The sequence below is a fragment of the Temnothorax longispinosus genome, chromosome 2, assembly GCF_030848805.1.
Source record: "Temnothorax longispinosus isolate EJ_2023e chromosome 2, Tlon_JGU_v1, whole genome shotgun sequence".
In the NCBI taxonomy this organism is placed as follows: Eukaryota; Metazoa; Arthropoda; class Insecta; order Hymenoptera; family Formicidae; genus Temnothorax; species Temnothorax longispinosus.
The window spans coordinates 19,221,640-19,241,624 of NC_092359.1; the positions used below are offsets into that span (position 1 = coordinate 19,221,640).

Genomic DNA, 19,985 nt, shown 5'->3' on the forward strand with positions numbered 1-19,985 from the left:
ACTCGTAATCTCGTCAATGTCTCACCGTTATCTACTTTCCTTTCGCAGTTGAAGGATGATTCGCAAAAAAGTCGCAGCTGAATTCCCGCGACGTCAACGAGACCGATTTTATTCACGAGTGAGGAGATTGCATAATCAATACACAGATATTTACACAATATAATATATTGTCACATTTCGCTCTTTATACATATATATATTTTTTTCTTTCCCACTTTTTTTTACGTGCTCAGATCCTAAGCTACAGTTCTTAATTCGCATGATTGTTAATCTGTAACGCGAGAAAATAACGCTTTACATTTCGTCGTTAATCGATATAGGTCAATCTCCCAAAATCGACCCGAACGCACTCATTACAGGCTTCAAACACAAGAATTAATATAAAAGATGCATATTGATAATATTCTTGTCATTGTTTTCTGTCTTTCGCTCTCTTTCTCACTTAATTTTACTATCGACCAATTCAATGATGCCTTATTGTCACGAGTCAGAATGCCTGCTGGCAATCTGTTTATTGTAAAAATATCTTCTATCAAAATCTGTATATCGTCAATCTACAACGCTTATTAAAATTTCATTAAAAGCGTTCTTTACTTTTGCGAAATATTATTTTTATTTTGAATAATAATGATATTCGTAAAGGTTAACTTAAAGATTTATCAAATATTATAATATCGTGTGACATTTAATAACGACTAAAAATGGCACGGAGTTTTAAATATATGGCATAATCAAGGATGTTTATTTAAGACGCGTTTTAATAATGTAATTATAGAAACCGTTTCAGTATTTTACGTTACGTAAAAAATTCCGCGCCTGCAGGCATCCTGAGGAGCGTTGATGATTTATGATTCTCGAAACGTGTCTCATAAAAATATAGCTAAAATGACGAAGAGCTATGAAATTATCACTTGCGGCGAGAGAGCAGCGTCGACAATTCGCCTTTCGATTGTGAAAACACGTGGTCAAGTTTCGCGAAAGAAAGTTATTGTCTTGCCAAGTAAGATCGCGACGATGAGCTCTGTTTTACGCTACGCCATTAAAAGCTATTGTAATAAAAAATGTCACAACTATACTTCCTAATTTAAGTTATCTAATTTTTAGAAGTGGGACGGACGAATCGCCGAGCTGCCTCTTAAATACGATACTGCGGTAACTAAAACTATAGGAAATTAGGATGACCCTTCAATTAGGCGAGATCTCGTTTTATGAATATTCGGTAAAAAACACACTGTTTTTTTGGTCCTAGAACAACTCTGCTACGGATATGTGCAATGGTGGACCGAGGACTACCTTCCGCTCTTAAAAAACGAAGTTCTAAAGATGCAAGATACACAATAAAAATATCGCTGTTACATTCGAATAAAAAAAGACTTTTCGCCGGGATAATTAAGAGCAAAGGGAAAAGCGAGTCCTAGAGTAAAATTAAAATCGAAATTTCATTCTATTGTTATTCTTATAACGAAAGAAATCGAGACTTAAATATGTATCATATCTTGAAGAGGAACAGGCGCGCCCAAAGATCGAACAACGTGCACACCGTTTAATCCTGCCAAGAGAAACGCATCGAGCGAAACCTCTCTTTCTTTCTTATTTATTATAATTATACGTCTATAAGTTCATGCGATTTTCAACATCGATGAAATAAAAAAGTTTGCTAGGAGAAAGAGAAAATAGCGATATTTATATATAACTGCACTTGATATTTACCTTGTGTTTATGTATTTATGTACCCTATATATTGGTAATATTTTATTATCAGTTTTTCTCGAAAGTGCGCATGAACTTACAAACTCCTCTAATATTATCATTTTTTTTTCAGTTGCGAAGCTTATCATGCCATCCTCTAAATCGCCTGCAAACATCACTATTTCTCTTCAGCACGCATTAAACGCAAATGAAACGATTCCTAAGAGCCGTTTTCTTCACTGCTCTCGTTTTGTCAGAATCGCACAAACATGCACACACATGCATACACGTATTTTATCACCAGTGGCAGTAAAATATAAAAGTATTATGCGACGTTGACAGTTGAGTGCCAGCGCGTAACAAATGCACTTTTTAACCCCCCGTTTCCTCGTTTTAAACGCAACGAATTATTTAACTACAATCGAGATTAGGAATTAACGGTTTAACTTAACGATAAAGATGAAAGATGGTACGTTAAAAATGCGTTGGAACGAGGGGTTAAATCTCCGCACACACGTGCGTATAGATCTCTATTAGGGATGCAAGATATATTAACGATATATCAAAATATTCTATAAGTATCTCAAGACGCGGAGATAATTTTGCAACGGATGTTGCTTGGAGAATCGCTCTCTTCCGTAAAATATAACATCTTTTCGTAAGGCTCTCAATCGGCTTTTTCATAAAATTCTCATAAAATAGCACTACAAAATCTCTACGGTCGCGTTCTGCGAGTATTCTCGTTGTAATGTTTTCGGCGAAACCATAAAAATATGCGAGAGATAAAAATATACACAAGTTAGCGTCTACATTTAATCACAGTTTTTTCGTTCTTTCTTCTTCAGTAATTTCCTAAAGTCTCTTTTCTCTTAAAGCGAATTTGCGCCACGCTTTGACTATTCAGTATAATTGAAAACGTTAACGCGTTATGCTGCCTCTGCAAAAAGAAACCGTGGAAAAGTATATTCCACGGATATTGAGGCATCATCGAACATGAATGTACAGGAATGATATCGTTTCCGGATATTTGCATCCCTAGTTTTAATCTAAAACGAAACGGTTCGCGGATGCGTGTGAAACGAAAGGAAGCGGCACCGTAAATGTATGGAATGTTCGCCAGCGTATATACGGACGATTCTCGGCTCGAGTCAAATTACAAACGCGTCCGAGTGCCAAAACTCACAACGGCGTTGAGACAACGAAGAACAGGCAACGAGGATCACGAGAGATATACATACAGCAAACAACGCCTATCGAACGCGCTACGACGACTAATGGTAAGACTAATAGCTTAAACAGTGCTTAATTAACTACAGTGACACTTGGATCGTTATCTCAACCTTTCTGGCACGTCGGATTTTCTAATTCGACTCCTCCGTTGGTTTCTAGCACAGATCACCGCACGGAGAAAGATATAATCGCGATGAAACCCCTCACGCGATCGTTCCTTTCTCCCGTCCCGAATACGATACGTGTATTGCTTGTAGGCTATTTAGAAGTATACACATATCTTAGACGCGATTTTGATTCATAGTATACATTAGAATCGCGTTTAATAATTTATCGAGCTCTCCTCTGCTTGCTTATGGACATAGTAATTAATCTAATTCGAGGAAGAAGGCTTGCGTCATCAATATAATTCGCACACGTGCGTTCCTCGTTTAAGATCAATTAAAAACTAGTTTCTCAAATTAATTAGAATTAAAACTTTTAGAATTAAAGTTTCGCATAATTTTCATAATGCGCTGCGCATTATTATTCCCAATCTCCGTAGGAGATTAATCAAATTTAATCGCGATGGAAATCATGTCACGACGGCGATAAATGATAATCCGAATATGCCGGATTTACAATGATGTAATTGATATTTAAAAAAAAGTTCCTTATGATACACCGCGTAATAATAGCGCTATCAGTATTCGCGGTGAATTAATCGTGTCCCCGAGATATCCCCAAGTAATCAATTATTTTAACCAGATAATCTAGAAATACTCAATATTCAATTTATTTTGCAAATTTCTCTGTAATTATTATTCTATTCTGTGCTCGAGCAAATTATTGAAGATTTATTACTCGGATGTTGTCTGTTATATAAAAAGAAATAGTGGCATTGCATACTGACAGCACTAATATAAAATAATTATATCGATTATATTTAACTTATCTTTGCGAAAGCAAGAAAACTTGATTAATTTTATTCGATGCTTACTGTCGAGTAAAATTAATTCAGAAGCGTGCAGTCGTGTCATCGCGCATATCCCTTCGCCGTGAAATCGAACGAGAGACAACAGCCTTGCTTCGAAATCTCCTAACTGGGCGGGCAGGTCTCAATAGGAGTTCGCCAAGGACGAGATCCGAATCAGGAAGACGAGCCATTTCGCCCTAATTTCTTTCCCTTCGGCGTCCCGATACGATATGGCTGCCTCTTGTTTCAGGACGCTCTTCAATCTAGAAGAGTCTATCTGCCAACCGATCTCGCTCCCAATCGTGGGTTTTTTTTTCCATAGGAGGAGGAGACGGTCATCGCCAACTCAAAGATCGACGAAAATCCTCCGTGATTTCCGGGTCCAGAAAAGTCTCGCCTTCGTCGTTTCGATCTCGATCCGATTTGTCTTGACTGTTTACACCTGAGCGGGTTTCGCTTTGCCGACCACCAGCATTATCTTCTGCAAAAACCTTGTCGTGCTTACTGCAACAAGAGCGAGGGAGGTGTTACAAATGCGGTGGCCACGGCGACCCCAAGCTCGTTAGATGCAAAAGTGCGGTTTTAGCAAAGGATCAAGGTAAACCGGCAGCGCGATCAATCGCGACTGTTAGTTGCTGATGTCTGAGTTATTAGTTATATCCTTCTCTTTGAAGGATATTCGATCTGGTGCGTTTTGAGTGTGTCAGTGTGTCTGTAGTGCCGGTGTGTGATGTGCGAAATCAAATCTCAACGATGTCCTGGTCAACTTAGGCGAAAGCAATTAATTACTCACGACCAATAAGATGAGATTAAATTTCTAAATTCGAGAGAAACGTATCAAAATTTTTAGGAGATTGTGACTATGGAGCTTTGAATATAAAGTCGCGATGCGCATTAAAAAAGTTGTTCGCTGTTCCAAACTGAAAAAATGATAAGCGGGATGAACTGGCGTTAAATAAAAATTTAATTATTATTCTTGAAGGCTTACATAATTATATAAATAAAATATTATTATATAAATACAATATTATTGTACAATACAACAGGAAACGGTTAATAAATTGATGAAATTAGTGCGATAAAATGTATAAATGCATAATAGAGCGAAGAGAAATCATGATAACATTAGATGCATGCATGAATCGAGAGCGATCTTGAAAGATGAGAGAATCCTAGCAAATATTCCAATTAGATAAAACGAAAAGCAAGGAGCAAAGAAAATAGATGAGGGCTAAGCATGCGTGACATGACAAGAGTAAAATTGTTACGGTGTGTTCTGAACCTTTGCCTTTTGTGGCCCCACGACTACCATCAGCTTCTGCAAAGTTTGGGTGACTTCGCCTGCGGGAATAAATCGGTTAAACAGAAAAACGAAATGAGAGAAAAATCTTTCGCGTAGTTCCGTGTTCGTAAAGATTTCTTAAATTAAAACGGTACACGGAACGATAACGGCGCGTGTCTTATTAAATCACTCGGTTTTGAATAAGATAAATTTAGAGCGCCTGCGATTATCTTCCTTTCTCCATTTTTCAGTTTTCGTTTCTTTAAAACGGTACACTCAGCGTCTTAACACTTTTACAAAACGAAGACAGTTACTTGATACTTTTTCAATAATAATTTTCAACAACAGAGAATTTCTGCGAGTATCGCGTCTGTATAATGCTCAATGTATCAATACTTGATTTAAATTAATATAACATATCACGCGACGTATCACGTTGCGTTCGCTGAACTTACCGACTTTCCTTTGGAAGAATTTCGGCTTGTTTTTCCATGCGATGAACAAGAGGTAGACAGGTATGGAGGAGAGTATCATTAGACAGCCGTATCCTAAGACAGAATCGCTTTCGTGAAATATTACTTACGTAATCATGTCGCGAATCGTTGATTACAAATACTCACCAGTTTCGACGGGACTCGCGTACATTGGAACAATTGTAACGAAGAGCGTGGCCAGGATGTAGAAGATCGGAAAGATGAGATTCACCTTGATCGGCCGCGCCAAGTTCGGCTGGGTCCACCTGAGCCACGGAAGGCACAGCACGGAGACACCTATGCTGAGCTATAAGTTGAATTAAATTTGTAAGTATAAATTAAAATTATAGATTCAATTTAAATAAATCTAGTAAGAGATTAAAAGAAAATTTATAAATTATTAAAATAGTTACTCAAAAAGTAATATATTTTTTATTAAAGTAAAAATATTCCAAACACTTGCTAAACATAACATTGTTGATGAGATATCATTTTTTTTAGATACGACAGATAGGAGTTAGGCTAAAAGTTACTTGACAATTAAAAAGTTAGAAATTATGATTCTTTAAGTACCACATTATTTTTTAAAATTTAATAATGTACAAATATATATCTTGTGAGATTGAAGATAATGTTTAAAATTAAAGTAGGTATGTTAAAAAAATTATTGAAAAGAGATATAAACATTTATAAATCGCAAAAATCGACTTTAAATTTCTAAGAAAAATCTGTTTTGAAATGTTTGTTGGTAGATTCCACATAATAGCGCGACAACATAATATGCGCGGCATAAGAGAGCAGCTATTTTTTAATAGAGAGGCTTTACATGTACGATAATGCCGATTCAGCGGCGACCTAAATTCAATTGCGTCAAGTGGTATCAGCTAATTGGAAAATTATTGCTCTTCTAGTTGAGCTAATTCTCGGCGGGCAGGTACATGAGCTTCTAAGAAATAATTAAGTGATCGCGCGACCCCGCGACAATCAAATCGCACGACCTTCATGACCAAGTATCATTCGTACAAACAAAATCGGAGAGAAAGTCGGTCGGCAGCTTTGCGTTAATTGCCAAAAAAAAAATCCGAAGTCATGGCCACGGTAACGAGACGGCTATTTCTTCGTGCATGAAATTATGCGACGACATTTATTTCTGTTACAAGAGAAAGCACGGCGAGATCGCGAAAATCGTACGTACCCAGGTGGCGAAGCCGACGTAATTGATGAGACGGAAAATATTGGAAGAGCACAGGTACAGCATGGACAGCAGGGCCTGGAAAAAGAAAGATTGTGTTGTCAATTAACGTTCACACTGATAAACGGTACCTTTAATTCTGACAGAGTATATTTGATCGCAGCAACAAGTTTGGTGGAAACAATCTGTTCGTTAGATTGTGTTTTTGTGTTTGTCGAGTCTGGCAGCAATCACGTTGGTCAACAGACGGGAAATGTTGACTTGTATGTGTAAATTTACGCGGTTTTTTCGCGATATAAAGACATAAAAAAAAAAATCGAATCGAAAATCAATTACCGAAACAAAAACGTATGTCTATTTAGAATTAATAAGAATCAATTAATTAAGATCATACGGAATAATCAATAATCAGTTAATTTATTAAAAAATAATCATTTTAACTTTCAGAAATTAATTCTTTAAAAAGAATCTTACTCGCCAACACAAAATTCATATACGATTTTAATCTACGTTGCTAGCAAAAAGTTACTATGCTATTGATCGGAAACGCATTTTACGTAATGTATTGATATGTCGCCAATCAATATCGTGGTGTTCAACTGATTTGTACTTCGCGGTAAGATAAGCCTACAAATTAGAGGGAAGGGCGGTTTACCATGCAAATTACGGCGGGCGCAGGTGTCAACCTGTTAATTTGGATCATCGTCAGTATCTCTGGCATCTGACCCTCGCAGGCACCCGCGTAGAAGAGCCGCGAGGACGTGAGTAGAATGCCGTTAACCGCGCCGAATGTAGATAGAGCCACGAAAACCGGTATCGTCCACGCCATCACGCCGAACAATCTATTTGCGTATGTCTGTAGATCATAAAGACAGTTTAGGAGCTTTCAGCAGTGAAGTAATTACATGCACGCGAACAATAAACGCAGTTTAGTAGCTTTAAACGATGAAGTAATTATTTTAGAAAATTATCAGTCCATACATACAAGCAATCCACAAATATTACTCGGAGAATATTTAGACTAAAATAAATATAGTAGACTAATAAATATGAATATTCATAGTAATCGGAATATATAGATGAAAATTATTTGATTATGTTAACCCGTTGAGGTCATATGGGGTCCAGTGGACCCCAGGCCTTTTTTTTCCCCTTTCCTTAAAAGTATACTATTTTGAGAGTAAAACGCACAAAGTTTTTTTGCTTTATCTAAAAAAATTTTGATAAATATTTTTGTGAAAAGTCAAATTTCTCGAAAAAAAATTTTTTTTTTCGCGTTTTTTCAACATAAAAAAATTTAAAGAATTATTGGATTATAAAGAGGAAGTCATAAACTAAATTCCAGTTCAAGGTTTGAGTCGATACATCAAAAAGAACGCCAATGGCAACTGTTGTGGGGTCAATATTCATCAAAATTTTTTGAGATAGAGCGATAGAGATAGAGAGATAGAGAGATTATATTGTCTGTTATTTACCACTGCCACGGCTTCGCTACCGAGCACTTCGACGGGGCTGAGGGTCGTGTAAAAAGCCATGTTCGTAAGGACGTAGACGATCGTAACGAGTGCGCACGAGATGCCGATGGCCTTCGGTAGATTCCTAAATAAATGCACGGTTATAAGCGTGCGGAAGTAAAACGAATTCTGCAGCGACCATTGTCGCCGAATTAACGTTCAATTATGAACTTCCTCTGAATCGGGTTTAATTTATTGCGCGACAGGCTTTCAGTTCTCACCTAACGGGGTCCTTCAGTTCTTCAATTATGAAGTTCAAGTAGTTCCAGCCGTTGTAAGCGAACAGGCCTGAATAAAAACTGAGGGCTATAGACGTGACTTCCGTGTTGCTGTTGTCGAACGTGAAATACTGCGTGTGTCCTGAGAAAGTAAAATATAAAGACATCCATCAATGTAAAAAAATTATTGTTTTATTGAAAGAGAGTAATTAATTTGTAATATTATTAATGTTCAATGTAATTAATGTACAATTTCAAATATAATGTATAATTAGCAATCCAATTTGTAACATTTCCTTTGATTTATTTGCATACGTGAAACGCGTGACTACAAAACGATATCATTTACATAGGTCTTAGTAACAAGTTCTAACATTTCAATTTTTAATTAGAATATTTTAATTAGTCTCCTTATTAATTAGCCCTTTCATATGGAAGGAGGTTTTGAACGGAATCGTTGACGAAAGGCGAGCACGAAGTTTCGTGGCGTGCAAGATCGAAGAAAAGTTTCGTCAGAATTGAAACGATCGTTGCATACCACGGTCAAGGAACTATTTGGTTCTCTGAATAGTCCAATTTAAGCGATTCCTTGCACGCACACCGACTACATCGCGTCGCCTGCGCACCTTTTTGATTGGGTAAATTGTCTCGTCCGGCAAGAGTACGATGCTGAAAAAAACGTCCTACTTCCGTTGGATTTCTCGTCCAAAATCTCATATGGACGTTTATCAAAATTTCGCTTTTTCGATCGATCTGAGAGTGAATTCGTTCTTGATAATCAGTTGTCGGTGTGCTTGCAAGAAATTTTCCTTAACTTTATATTTTCATATAACGGGATCTCACACATATCCTCGTCATCATAGAACAAGTCGTGTCTATCCAATTAATTTTTTATGCCTCTCGTGATTTTATATCTTCGACGCTGGCAAGAACGAAAGGATGAGATACGATCGGCGTGTCGAAAAACTGTTGGAACTATCGATCGACCAGACAATTCATCCGCGAAGAGAAAGTCTGTCTGACGCAAGATCGATTCTTTCGATTCTTTCGAAGGTATATGTACGGGAACTTCGGTGCCTGGATGTTCCGTGAAATTGTTCGTGCGGTTGGAGAAAAGTTTATGATGCACGAAAAACGGAGAACGCCGATTACGAGGCGATTAGCATCACTCGAGATCGTTGCAAATCGCTGCAAACTGCACGCGATCGAGCGATGTCGTTGACCTTTCACCTCGTAACGTGCTCTAGCCTATCTGCTTTGTACTATATTATAATTTATCGCGCGTACTACTTTGGAGATATTAGATAGAAAGTGTTTAATCCCGCCTTCGTGAGAATACTTACTTCGCGATACGAAGATATTAGCATTCTATATTGTGAATTATACTACTGCTTGCAATATTTTCTTAAAAATAAATAGCGCAGCTATCTCTTTGGATTAGATTAACATTTTGCATTGTTCACATTTGTTACTTTTGCGCGTCATTTTAACATATTAATATTTTTGAATATAATAATCTCTTTATATATTTTTCATTTCCTATTCTTGTTAATTTTTTCCAAACTCATACATTTGTTTTACGAGTTATCGCGCGCAAAACTTGATCTTGCCAATATAATTGCGATAACAAACTTACCGGTGAAGAGCTGATACGCTCCAGTGAAGATTATTATGAAAAGCGCGAGTAGTTTCGCATACGTGAAGACGTCCTGCACCCTCGTCGCCCATTTGACGTCCCAGCAATTTATGAAAGCGAGAATACCTGAAACAATCAACGCGAATAGTCGTGGTAATTATCGTGCAATCAGGTTGGTATTCATTTGTGAGGCGTGTACACAATCATTTCCTCCGTCAAGAACAAGATTGAAAAGGACATCTCGAGGACTTAATTAAATATTTAGTTTTCAACAAGCTCTACATCGCCTGCAACAGGTGTGATATATGAACCCATTACGATTCGCATGAGTGACCACGAAAGTCAATCTAATATTAAGAATCATGCGTATGATTACGCGTGCCACGCGTGTCCCACGTCGTTCATTTTGCAATATTTATGTCGCTATATAACTTTAATGTGAAAACTTGATAAAGAGAGGCCATTATAGTCGTCCCCTAGCTAGATTCAATCAGACTGATTGCAATGATTTCATCACTTTATCAGCATTTAACGAACGCAAAAGAAACGCGCTAGTTTTATCAACCTTTTCCAGAAAAATAGAAAATAAGGAAGAAAATTTGTGGTCGAAAATTGTTACATAAATTCGTGGTTTTATTGGTGAATTAAAAACGACAAAAATGTGATAATTTTCATAATTTTTTCGTCGTAACTTTATTTGATTTTTACAAAAAAATATATAAATGCTTGCTTTAACGATAATTCTAAATTATAATTTTTGTATTGGTATGAATTTTATTGCATTTTTATATTTTAAATTCTGATAGAAATTCTCCTATATTTTTATATTGAAAATATAATATAAGGACAGAAACGTGTTCATATCACATTTTGATTACTTTAATTTTCAATCGAATACTTATTGTACTTCTACCTGCTCGCCTCAGTCTCTTTACTTCGTTGCTTTATTTCTTAAAGAATTACACGTACATAATTAAGAAACAACACTGTAAAAAATTTTTGTAAAATTTACAACTATTATAGTGGGTAATTTGAGACCCACTATAATGGGTGTAAATTTCCACACATTCTTAATTTGTGTAATTGTAATACAAAATTACTTTTTCCTTCCGTACTGTAATTTTGTAAAATTACAACTATTATAGTGGGTCTCAAAATTACCCACTATAATAGTTGTAATTTTACAAAATTTTTTTACAGTGAATGTTATCGCGAACGCTCGATTCGCACGAGGGGATAATATTAATATCAATTCATCAATAAACCACTTCGTGCCTTTGTCGCAGAGTTTGGCGAGCGAATTTCGCTCTCGTCGCGTCGCTCGGTGCCGCGTCCTTGACGAATTCGCGTAGAACAAAAGGAAGAAGAAATGTCGGGAGACTGATGCAACATCTTGCAGAAATATCGCGAGACTTCCCCTTTGCCCTTTCCCCTTCGCGCGCCTTTTATGGGTTTCCTCCCCTTCCTTCTCCCTTCGCTCACTCTCGGTTTTGTCTTTCCTTCCTTCGCCTTCCTTTTCGTCCCGTAATCCCCCCACTGACGAATTATGCTGTTGTGGTGGCCAGTTGTCACGTTATTAAATTACATTTGTTCACAATGAAGCGTGATTGCCATCAGGCTTTTGACTCGCGAGCGGTCTCGCATCGACGTTTCCATTTGGTCTGCGTCGATCGTCTCCTTTCCACTGACCGTCCACGTGTCGCCGTGATTACATGTCGGTTAACGCATGTTATATCTAAGTCCATTTTAAACGATCTGTTAAAGCCTTATCCTAGCTCGAATCTTTTAAATTTTGACTTATTTAAAATATAAATTTCATCACCTTGCAACAGAGAGTTATGGCAAAATCACGGAACGTTTTTGCAACGGAATGCTTTGTTGCGGTAAATCTGGAATTCATCAGCGAGTGTCAGTTATAATTAGGAATAACGATTAATGGATCGGTTCGACCGCGCGAATCGTTGCACTTGACACGAGTGAAGCGAGAAAATGCGGACGCAAGTTCGCTCTAGTCATTGATTTCTATCACTTGCTAGCGTAAAATGGAAATGGATTCCGTTTATTCGTACAAAAAAAAACAAAATTAAACATGCACATGTGTGTGTGGATATATATATACATATATTATGTACTACACATAAAATGCATAGAAATCATAAAATCTTCCATGTGATGTGCATTCTCTTTTACATATATTTGAAACAAACACTCTAATAGCTAGCTTAATTAATGAATCGTTTATTATAATGATGCGAATTCGTCATTAATTATAACCTACTTTTATTAATTAATTAAATAATGTTAATAATTTTTCTAATTTTATTTAAAATATGTAATTTGAGATCTAATGAACAAAGTATTACGGAACAATAAAAAAATAGGAAAACAATTTCGTTAGAAAGAGAGAAAGAGATTGCAATTTATGCTTTGTAGATTACTATGCGAAGACGGAATCCTATTACTTCGTTATAATCTTCTTCGAAACGCTCAGTAGACCTGTCATAAATATTGAAAATTTGACGCGTGTTCATTTATTCGCAAATGACATCCCCGTCGTCGGACAAGCGTATTCGCGCTTCATTTTCCTTCATAGGAAAAGCTATTCCCGGTTTGTCGAAAGATTTATCGGAAGGAATAAATGGAGCTCTATATACGGCGGAATCTTATTTTCCTCAAATATATACGGAAAAGCTTTATGGACGACGTTGTCGATAACCACCTTACTTTATATCTCACTGCATTTTTCTCGAGCAATTTTACGTGAAATTTAGAATAAATATAATTTATCTTTCGAGAGAAGCGAAAGACGATCGACTGACTTCCAATCATTCAAAGTTATTCGGCAAAAATCGTGCCCATTATGAATGTAAAAAATTTCTAGCGTTACGATTCAGTTTGAAAAAATATCGTATTTATTATAATTTATTATTTTGATATCATAATATTAATCATATCAACTTATTTATTTAAGCCTTTAAGGTGTATCTCAGATTAATTATTACATGGTAAACTGATTTTAATAATGGATATATTTCTCATTTCGTTTAAGTTCCACTTTGCGTTATGTTTTGCGGTAATATTTTATGTAGTTAATGAATTATCTAATATTATCTAATATTTGGCTTACATTAATATTTTTACGACTTCTTGCTCGCCTTTTTCGTATACATATATCAGATATGGTAGATATTTTTATATCCTACTATTTACATATCCTAATATTTTTCTTTAATTACGAGCAACAAGTGAAATCTGTGAAATTGTATCTCGCGTAAATATTTACGTGCTTACTCTTGTCTCTCGCGTAAATATTTATTACGAGGAAATGCTTTGTCAATTGTCTCCCTGAAAAATGATTGAAATGCAAATTACATTTGCGTGTCTGTAACGCGATCTGCAGGGGTGATACCGAAGCAAAAGAAATGCGCGGTCAAGCGACCGCAAGGAACACGATACGCTTACTCGTGGCCGTATCTCTTCGCCCGCAGAATGAATTCGTTAAAAATAGACTTTTCTTCATCCGTGTATCCTATATAAATCTTTCGATGTATCTTGTAATTGGAGCTATTAAAAAAAACACACTGCTCAGTCCCGGTGATATCCAGACAATTTCAACAACTGCAAATACAATTATCAATTATTAATTTAACAGATAATTATAAATTATTGATTAAATATTAGTTATCTCTCAACACATTACCTATTAATATATAATTGATATTTAATCTTTTATAGAGCCTAAATGTTGAAATGCACTACATATTTAATGTTTCTAAAAATATGTATTATATTTATATCGCGTAACATTAATCTTTATTAAAGAAAAAATTACATTCCTTTAATTGTCTTTTTGCAATTAATAATTATTAAATAGTCTTATCTAATGCTCGCTTCAAAAATGCAGAAAAAAGTGAACGTTACAGTTCGGGAAACTTGCGCAAAATTGCGTGCGTCCTCGAATTTCCGCGAGAATACGCCCCGTCCCGTGACGGTTGTTTATTATTCCTTCGGCGACCGTGAACGAATTTTTTTGTCATTAACCGGCATTCGATCGTGCAGAGATTCCATGCCTGAGTCTCTCCCGCGATTGCTCGCGGAAATTGAAAGGGAATAAAAATCACGGTATATGCATAATCGCTCACGATTTCCACGCCGTGGGAGAGGGAAAGCGGAGTGTCTCGGCATCGGGGAAGGTATCATTATACTATTGCGCGCATCGATATAAAGAATGCGAATTACGGTTTGCTACAATGCTACATTATCGCTGGTTTAAAAAAGGGGATACATTAATTTGAATTTCATATAATTTCATATATTTTTGTATTCTGTCTCGCGAAGAACGTTTTTCATATTCGCGTCAACAAAAACTCACGTCTAACGAATATATTAAACAGAATAACACGATGCCATGTAAAATTTCGCGTCCTCATATAATTTTTACGCAAAAATCAAAAGAACCTTTCTTTCGTGCTTTTTAACTCGAGTAATTGTTTTTTAAAATTTAGTAAATTACAAATTAATTTAGCTCTCCTATCCTTTCTTTTTAACGTTGTATTATACTTCGGAAAATTATTTCGAAGGTTGTATCTTTCTTAAATACTCTTATGTCTTGTTCGTAATTTACTGTGTCGACAACTAACGGCGTATATAGAGCCGCGCTTGTTTGCAGCGCGAAAAGAATAGCTGAATCCTTTCTGGAAAATGAGCGGAGGGAACAAAACGTCAAGGGCGAAATGCATGGCGCAGGGAAGCTCAAGGCTGTTAGAATATTGTCGATCTCTACTGCTCAGGGAATTCCGTGTACGTGCGCAGCTTCCTCGAGGATACGCGTAAGTGGTTTCATCAGAAATTCCCGAGTAATACGTACGTTCTGGGCAAATAGTCGCCGCATGAGTGAGGAAAAGCTTTCGGTAAATCATTTCTCTTTTCGTACGAAAACGCGCTTCTCTTGCAATGAGAATTTACTTGCGCGACATTTATCAAAATGATTCTAGCAAAATCAAGAAAAGGCTGCAAAGATCCTTCAATCTTTTATTCATTGCTTAAAAATACTTTATATTTTTGTTATAAATTTTTGCCCGATAATGTTAGCCGAATCATCTCATTGCCTATAAAAATCAGGGTTATTTTTGTATTTACTAGTTGTTGCTAACTAGTTGTGTCAACTTATGCGAGTTCTTGTAAGAAAATGGCGATTCACATTTATTTATCGTTAACCCTTCACAGATCGTGTGTAATTCTGCTACTTTCGTCGAACAAGTGGGTCTTGTAGGCCAGTTAAGATTTTTAAGCTGTAATGGTACCATTAAAAATCTGAAAAAATTCAAGTACACTTTCAAAGGCTTTAAGAATCTATTTATACCGTTATATATGCCTGATTCTTGTTTGGGTTTTTTTTATGAGTCCGTAAAATCTCCATAAAATTCGAAATGGAAATATCGAGTGGGTCTTGAAAGCTCCACTTGTTCTGCGAAGGGTTAATTATAATTAGCTATATATATATAGGTTTCATTTTGCTTTACATACATTTTGAAGAAAAAAATATGCAGTCATGAAATATTAAAGATATACATCTTGCAAATAATATTGAAAAAGCAGCAAATTAACGACCAATACGTTTTTCTTCATTCTATTAATAAGGAAAGATAGAATATTTTTTTATAATTTGTATGGATAAAAAAGACATATTGGAAAATAGATATTGCGAGACTAATTTACTTCACGATCACAATTTACAATCAGCGAATCAACTCACAAGGAAAACGATTGTCGATTTAAAAAAATGAAATAAAAATTATTATTTTTATCCGACTAAGATTTGTGCTAAAGATCTGCTACAAGCTCGCGATTCAATTTTTCAATCAAGTTCTCCGTTGAAATCAAGAGAAAGAGAAAACAAACTGAACGTTGAAGACAAGATCTACGGGCGTAAAATAAAAATAAATAAATGAAGGGACGAATCTCTCAGGAAGATGAATTAGAAATAAATTAATTTAATCGGGTGTTAGGTCCGACGCATGATAAATCATGGTATCTCGACGAGACGGACCTATCTTTCGGGACGGACGATATACAAAGGGCCCTGAGAACAAGTTGGAAGATGAACGGCGCTGCGAGACGGAGCGCGGTCGAGAGAGGAAGAGCGGAGGATCATAGACGGGGGATCAAAGTCACCCGGGATGACATTCTACGCAATCAAGGGCACGATTGCTGTGGGAAAGACGAATTTTCTGCGGGCTACGTTACGTCGGCCCGTTTGAAACCCGTTATTACTGACGGACGCGCACGAGCCAGCGAGGTTCAATCCTCGGCCGCGGTATTGTGCCGTGATTATTCGTCGCATAGGAGCGGCGGCGTCGCGCCCGCTTTGATTGCAATCGCGTGCAACAAGTATCTCCGATAAACTTAATCGCACACATTGCGTTCCCCCGCATGCAGATCGCGAAACCCACGTTCGGTCGCGTGATACTAATTGCTACGCACTACGCGGAATAAATTAATATAACGGAGTCGCGCGAACGGAGAAAATTCTACGAACGCAGGATTCAATCTACGCTGGCGAACAATATTACGAAATCCTTTTTCATTCAGCTTCTATAGAAAAAGAAAAATTTAAGCGTATCGATTCTGCACTAAATACGTAAATTGTGCGTAATTCTTTTAATAAGCATGTATTTGATATTAGATTTATTTCATAGATCGAAATGTTTATTTGATTCCCCATGAACCTAAAGAAAAACACAATTTTCTTTCGCTTTGCTTTATTTCGCTGATATATTACTAATAGAGAGCTCCGGCATTCCGAACTGGCATTTACGCTTGTGTCGCGCCGCGGAGTCTACGATTTTTTCGTCACCTACTTACATATGCAGCAGACGGCGAGCATTCTTACGGAGTCATCGGGCGGCGTGCAGTCCGGGAAAAGCGGCTTGAGGACGTAGACGCTGAAAGTCAAGGCCACGATGGCCTGGCTGCAAGGGCGTACTATCATGCACTCGACCCACAGTCTGATGAACGCCAGGAAGGGCCCGAAGGTCTCCATGATGTACGCGTAATCCGCCCCCGATTTCTTAATCATGCAGCCGAGCTCGGCGTAGCAGTAAGCCCCTATCTGTCGCGAAACGTGCAAGTATAACAAGAAATTAATTTGATATACATGTGTCACTTCTTGCATTTGAAACGTATTGGCCAGGATTGATTTGCATCTGTATTAATTTGAATTTTTATGTCGGCATTCGAGGAAACGGCGCATGAGCCCCGGCACGTCGCAAATTCCGAATACAATGCGAATTAATTTTATTCATGTACAGATACTACTGTTATCGTTATTAATGAATCGTTTCTCATTTGTAAATCTATCGAGATACTTGCTGCCACTTTAATTACATCAATATACATTGGCATCAGGTATAACAGAGAAATCAATGAATTGTAAGTAAAAAAATAGGCAGAACGATAAAATTGAGAAATTGTTTTCCAGTGAAACAAAAGGGATAGATTGTGCGTATACCATGGAATAAATCCCGGACGCCGTCCAAACGAGAAGACTCGCGTTCACGCTTCCGGTATACTTGAGGACACCCGTCGGGCTGACGAAAATGCCGGAACCGATGATAGAACCGACAATGACGGTGACACCGTTGAGAAGTGACATTTTCGCCTCCAGCTTGATCTCGTCGTTAGCCTTTTCCGCGGTAGGGACCGGGTCGTAGGGCCCCTTCTCGCCATCTTTGATGCTCCCTGACTTCGACATTCTTTCTGAAACACACAACAAACCATATATCTTCCAATCTTGCATTCGTCAAATTTCTTTCTTACATTTTACGTGACATTTGTAACATTGCCTAAAATAGAATCAATGTTGGCAGCCTACAGATGTTTTTTACAGACGTATGTAGAATAAATGTACTTACGAGCGAACCTATTGTCACGATATCTCGAACTTACTTCGAATATACGAGTATTTTTCGACATTGCAATGCAATTTAAATCAGTTTTATCGCCGTGCAATTAAAATCAATCCATGGTGAATACTGACAAATTAAAGTACATGGAAACACACGTTCTTCTTACATATTTCAAAAGCTGCTGCGATGAAATAACCGCCCGTATACGTGCTTTTGCCCGTATATGCGTCTTATCGATTTGTATTTAACTTTTTTTTTCGTCATCGCGACAGAATAACCGAAAAGATCGCTCGAAATTTTGTAAAGTTTATGATAATTTGTGTTATCTGTGTCTATTTTTTGTCGCTGTTACGCTCAGCAGGATCTATTAGGGTACCCATTTTTCCATTCAACAGTCCCGCCTTAGAGAGATCGTGCGGATAAGAGTGTCGCAATTTGTTTAGGTGTACGTGCAACGATAGTGTAATGTCTTATGTAACGAGTTGACAACCCCTCTACCCTGATTTTCCGCGCGCTGCTAGAATAACAAATCGTTGATTGTATTATAGGAGATCGTATCCCGTCACGCAAGAATCACGTAAGTAAATCGCTGCAGGCTCGTTCCTTCTTTTCGCGTATTTTTAACGTTCTTTACCTCCTAAAGATTTGTTTCTTTTCTCAAAAGAAATTTCCTCTCGACGCAACAAAAATTCTTGCTCGCGCATCTTTGTTTGCGAGATATTACGAGATATTTGAAGACCAACATCTTATTTCGGTAGCGTTATTAGCATTTCCTAGCATGCAGAATGCAGATAACGCGACGTTATCTGCGCCATGAAAACGTCAAAAAGAACCGCGGAGAATGAATCTCCGCGCTTTATTTTTTGATGTTTTCATGGCACAGATAACGTGTTGCGAGTCTCATTGGTTCTAAGTAACGGGATAGAACGGCGCGCATGTATATAAATTGCGATCCCGTGTTTCATGGCCGATGAAATTCCTCCCGAAAGACTTCTCGTCCTGAATAATGCATCTGACATTCGCGCGAAGCGGGACGACTGAGAACGCGATTCTTTCGTAGCCAACGGCGTCGATTTATCTCGGGGAGAAGAATCGACGAGGTTTCCACGTGGACGGAAGGTCGCCCTTACTCCAATTTCTCGGACAACATTGCGATTCTCATAACACACAGCAGGCAACAGGTTCGTCCTGCGAGAAAATTGGCTGGACCTTGTCGCCCTTGTCAGCTGCACGATTTATAATAGGTTCTTCAGAATGATATAGACATTAAATGTGCGCTTCGATCCCTTAAATGCCGATACTAATAAAAAAAAAGTATCGTGATTCGCAAGAATAAGGGCCACTTCGACCAAGCTCCGATTAACTTAATCGTTGATTAGTCATTTGTCAATCTGCTTCATGAGCAAATGCGATTGGTCATTTCCAATGGACTAATCAACGATTAAGTTAATCGGAGCTTGGTCGAAGTAGCCCTGAAACGGCTGCGATCTCGAGAACAGAGTCGATATTTAAAACGGAGGAGAGTTATTAAAAGTTCCGTGGTAATATTAACATTATCTGCTATACGCGAATCTCTCTCTCTCTCTCTTACTGTGGTAACATAACGGTAAAAATTATATCAATAATAATAGCAGTGAAATAGAAATCATAATTATGCTTGTAATATTATCTGCTGTATTAAGAAATACCACGTGTTTCTTGATATAACAGAACAATGACGTAACAGTAAGAATTATATTAATAATAATAGCAGCTAAATAGAAATTACAATTATGTGGAGGAGTCAGAATATTATCTACTATGTTAAGAAGTATACGTCGCACGTGTTTCTTAATATAGCAGATAATATTCTGACTCCTTTAACAAGGCATAATTATGATTTCTATTTC

The 19,985-nt window shown here is 37.3% G+C and overlaps 2 protein-coding genes across 9 annotated transcripts in view; one reads left to right on the forward strand and one right to left on the reverse strand.

The window, feature by feature from the left end:
- Positions 1-470, forward strand: part of Gprk2 (G protein-coupled receptor kinase 2) — a 79,218-nt gene extending 78,748 nt beyond the window's left edge. Inside the window, exon 10 of the transcript XR_011735526.1 lies at positions 49-470. The gene's annotated coding sequence lies outside the window, so the exon portion shown is untranslated. The remainder of the gene's footprint in view (positions 1-48) is intronic.
- The window catches only part of LOC139807854 (Y+L amino acid transporter 2), a 28,688-nt gene continuing 8,852 nt past the window's right edge, over positions 150-19,985 (reverse strand). For 5 of the 8 annotated variants that reach the window (XM_071769298.1, XM_071769295.1, XM_071769293.1 and 2 more), the window contains 10 exons: positions 17,700-17,947; positions 17,054-17,300; positions 10,190-10,315; positions 8,557-8,695; positions 8,297-8,420; positions 7,477-7,677; positions 6,825-6,899; positions 5,777-5,936; positions 5,612-5,704; positions 150-5,215 (listed from right to left, as the gene is read on the reverse strand). In XM_071769298.1, the coding sequence (XP_071625399.1) occupies positions 5,139-5,215; positions 5,612-5,704; positions 5,777-5,936; positions 6,825-6,899; positions 7,477-7,677; positions 8,297-8,420; positions 8,557-8,695; positions 10,190-10,315; positions 17,054-17,300; positions 17,700-17,942 (1,485 nt within the window). In that variant the 5' untranslated portion in view covers positions 17,943-17,947 and the 3' untranslated portion in view covers positions 150-5,138. The remainder of the gene's footprint in view (positions 5,216-5,611; positions 5,705-5,776; positions 5,937-6,824; positions 6,900-7,476; positions 7,678-8,296; positions 8,421-8,556; positions 8,696-10,189; positions 10,316-17,053; positions 17,301-17,699; positions 17,948-19,985) is intronic. The other 3 variants (XM_071769301.1, XM_071769294.1, XM_071769299.1) reach the window with 3 other exon arrangements.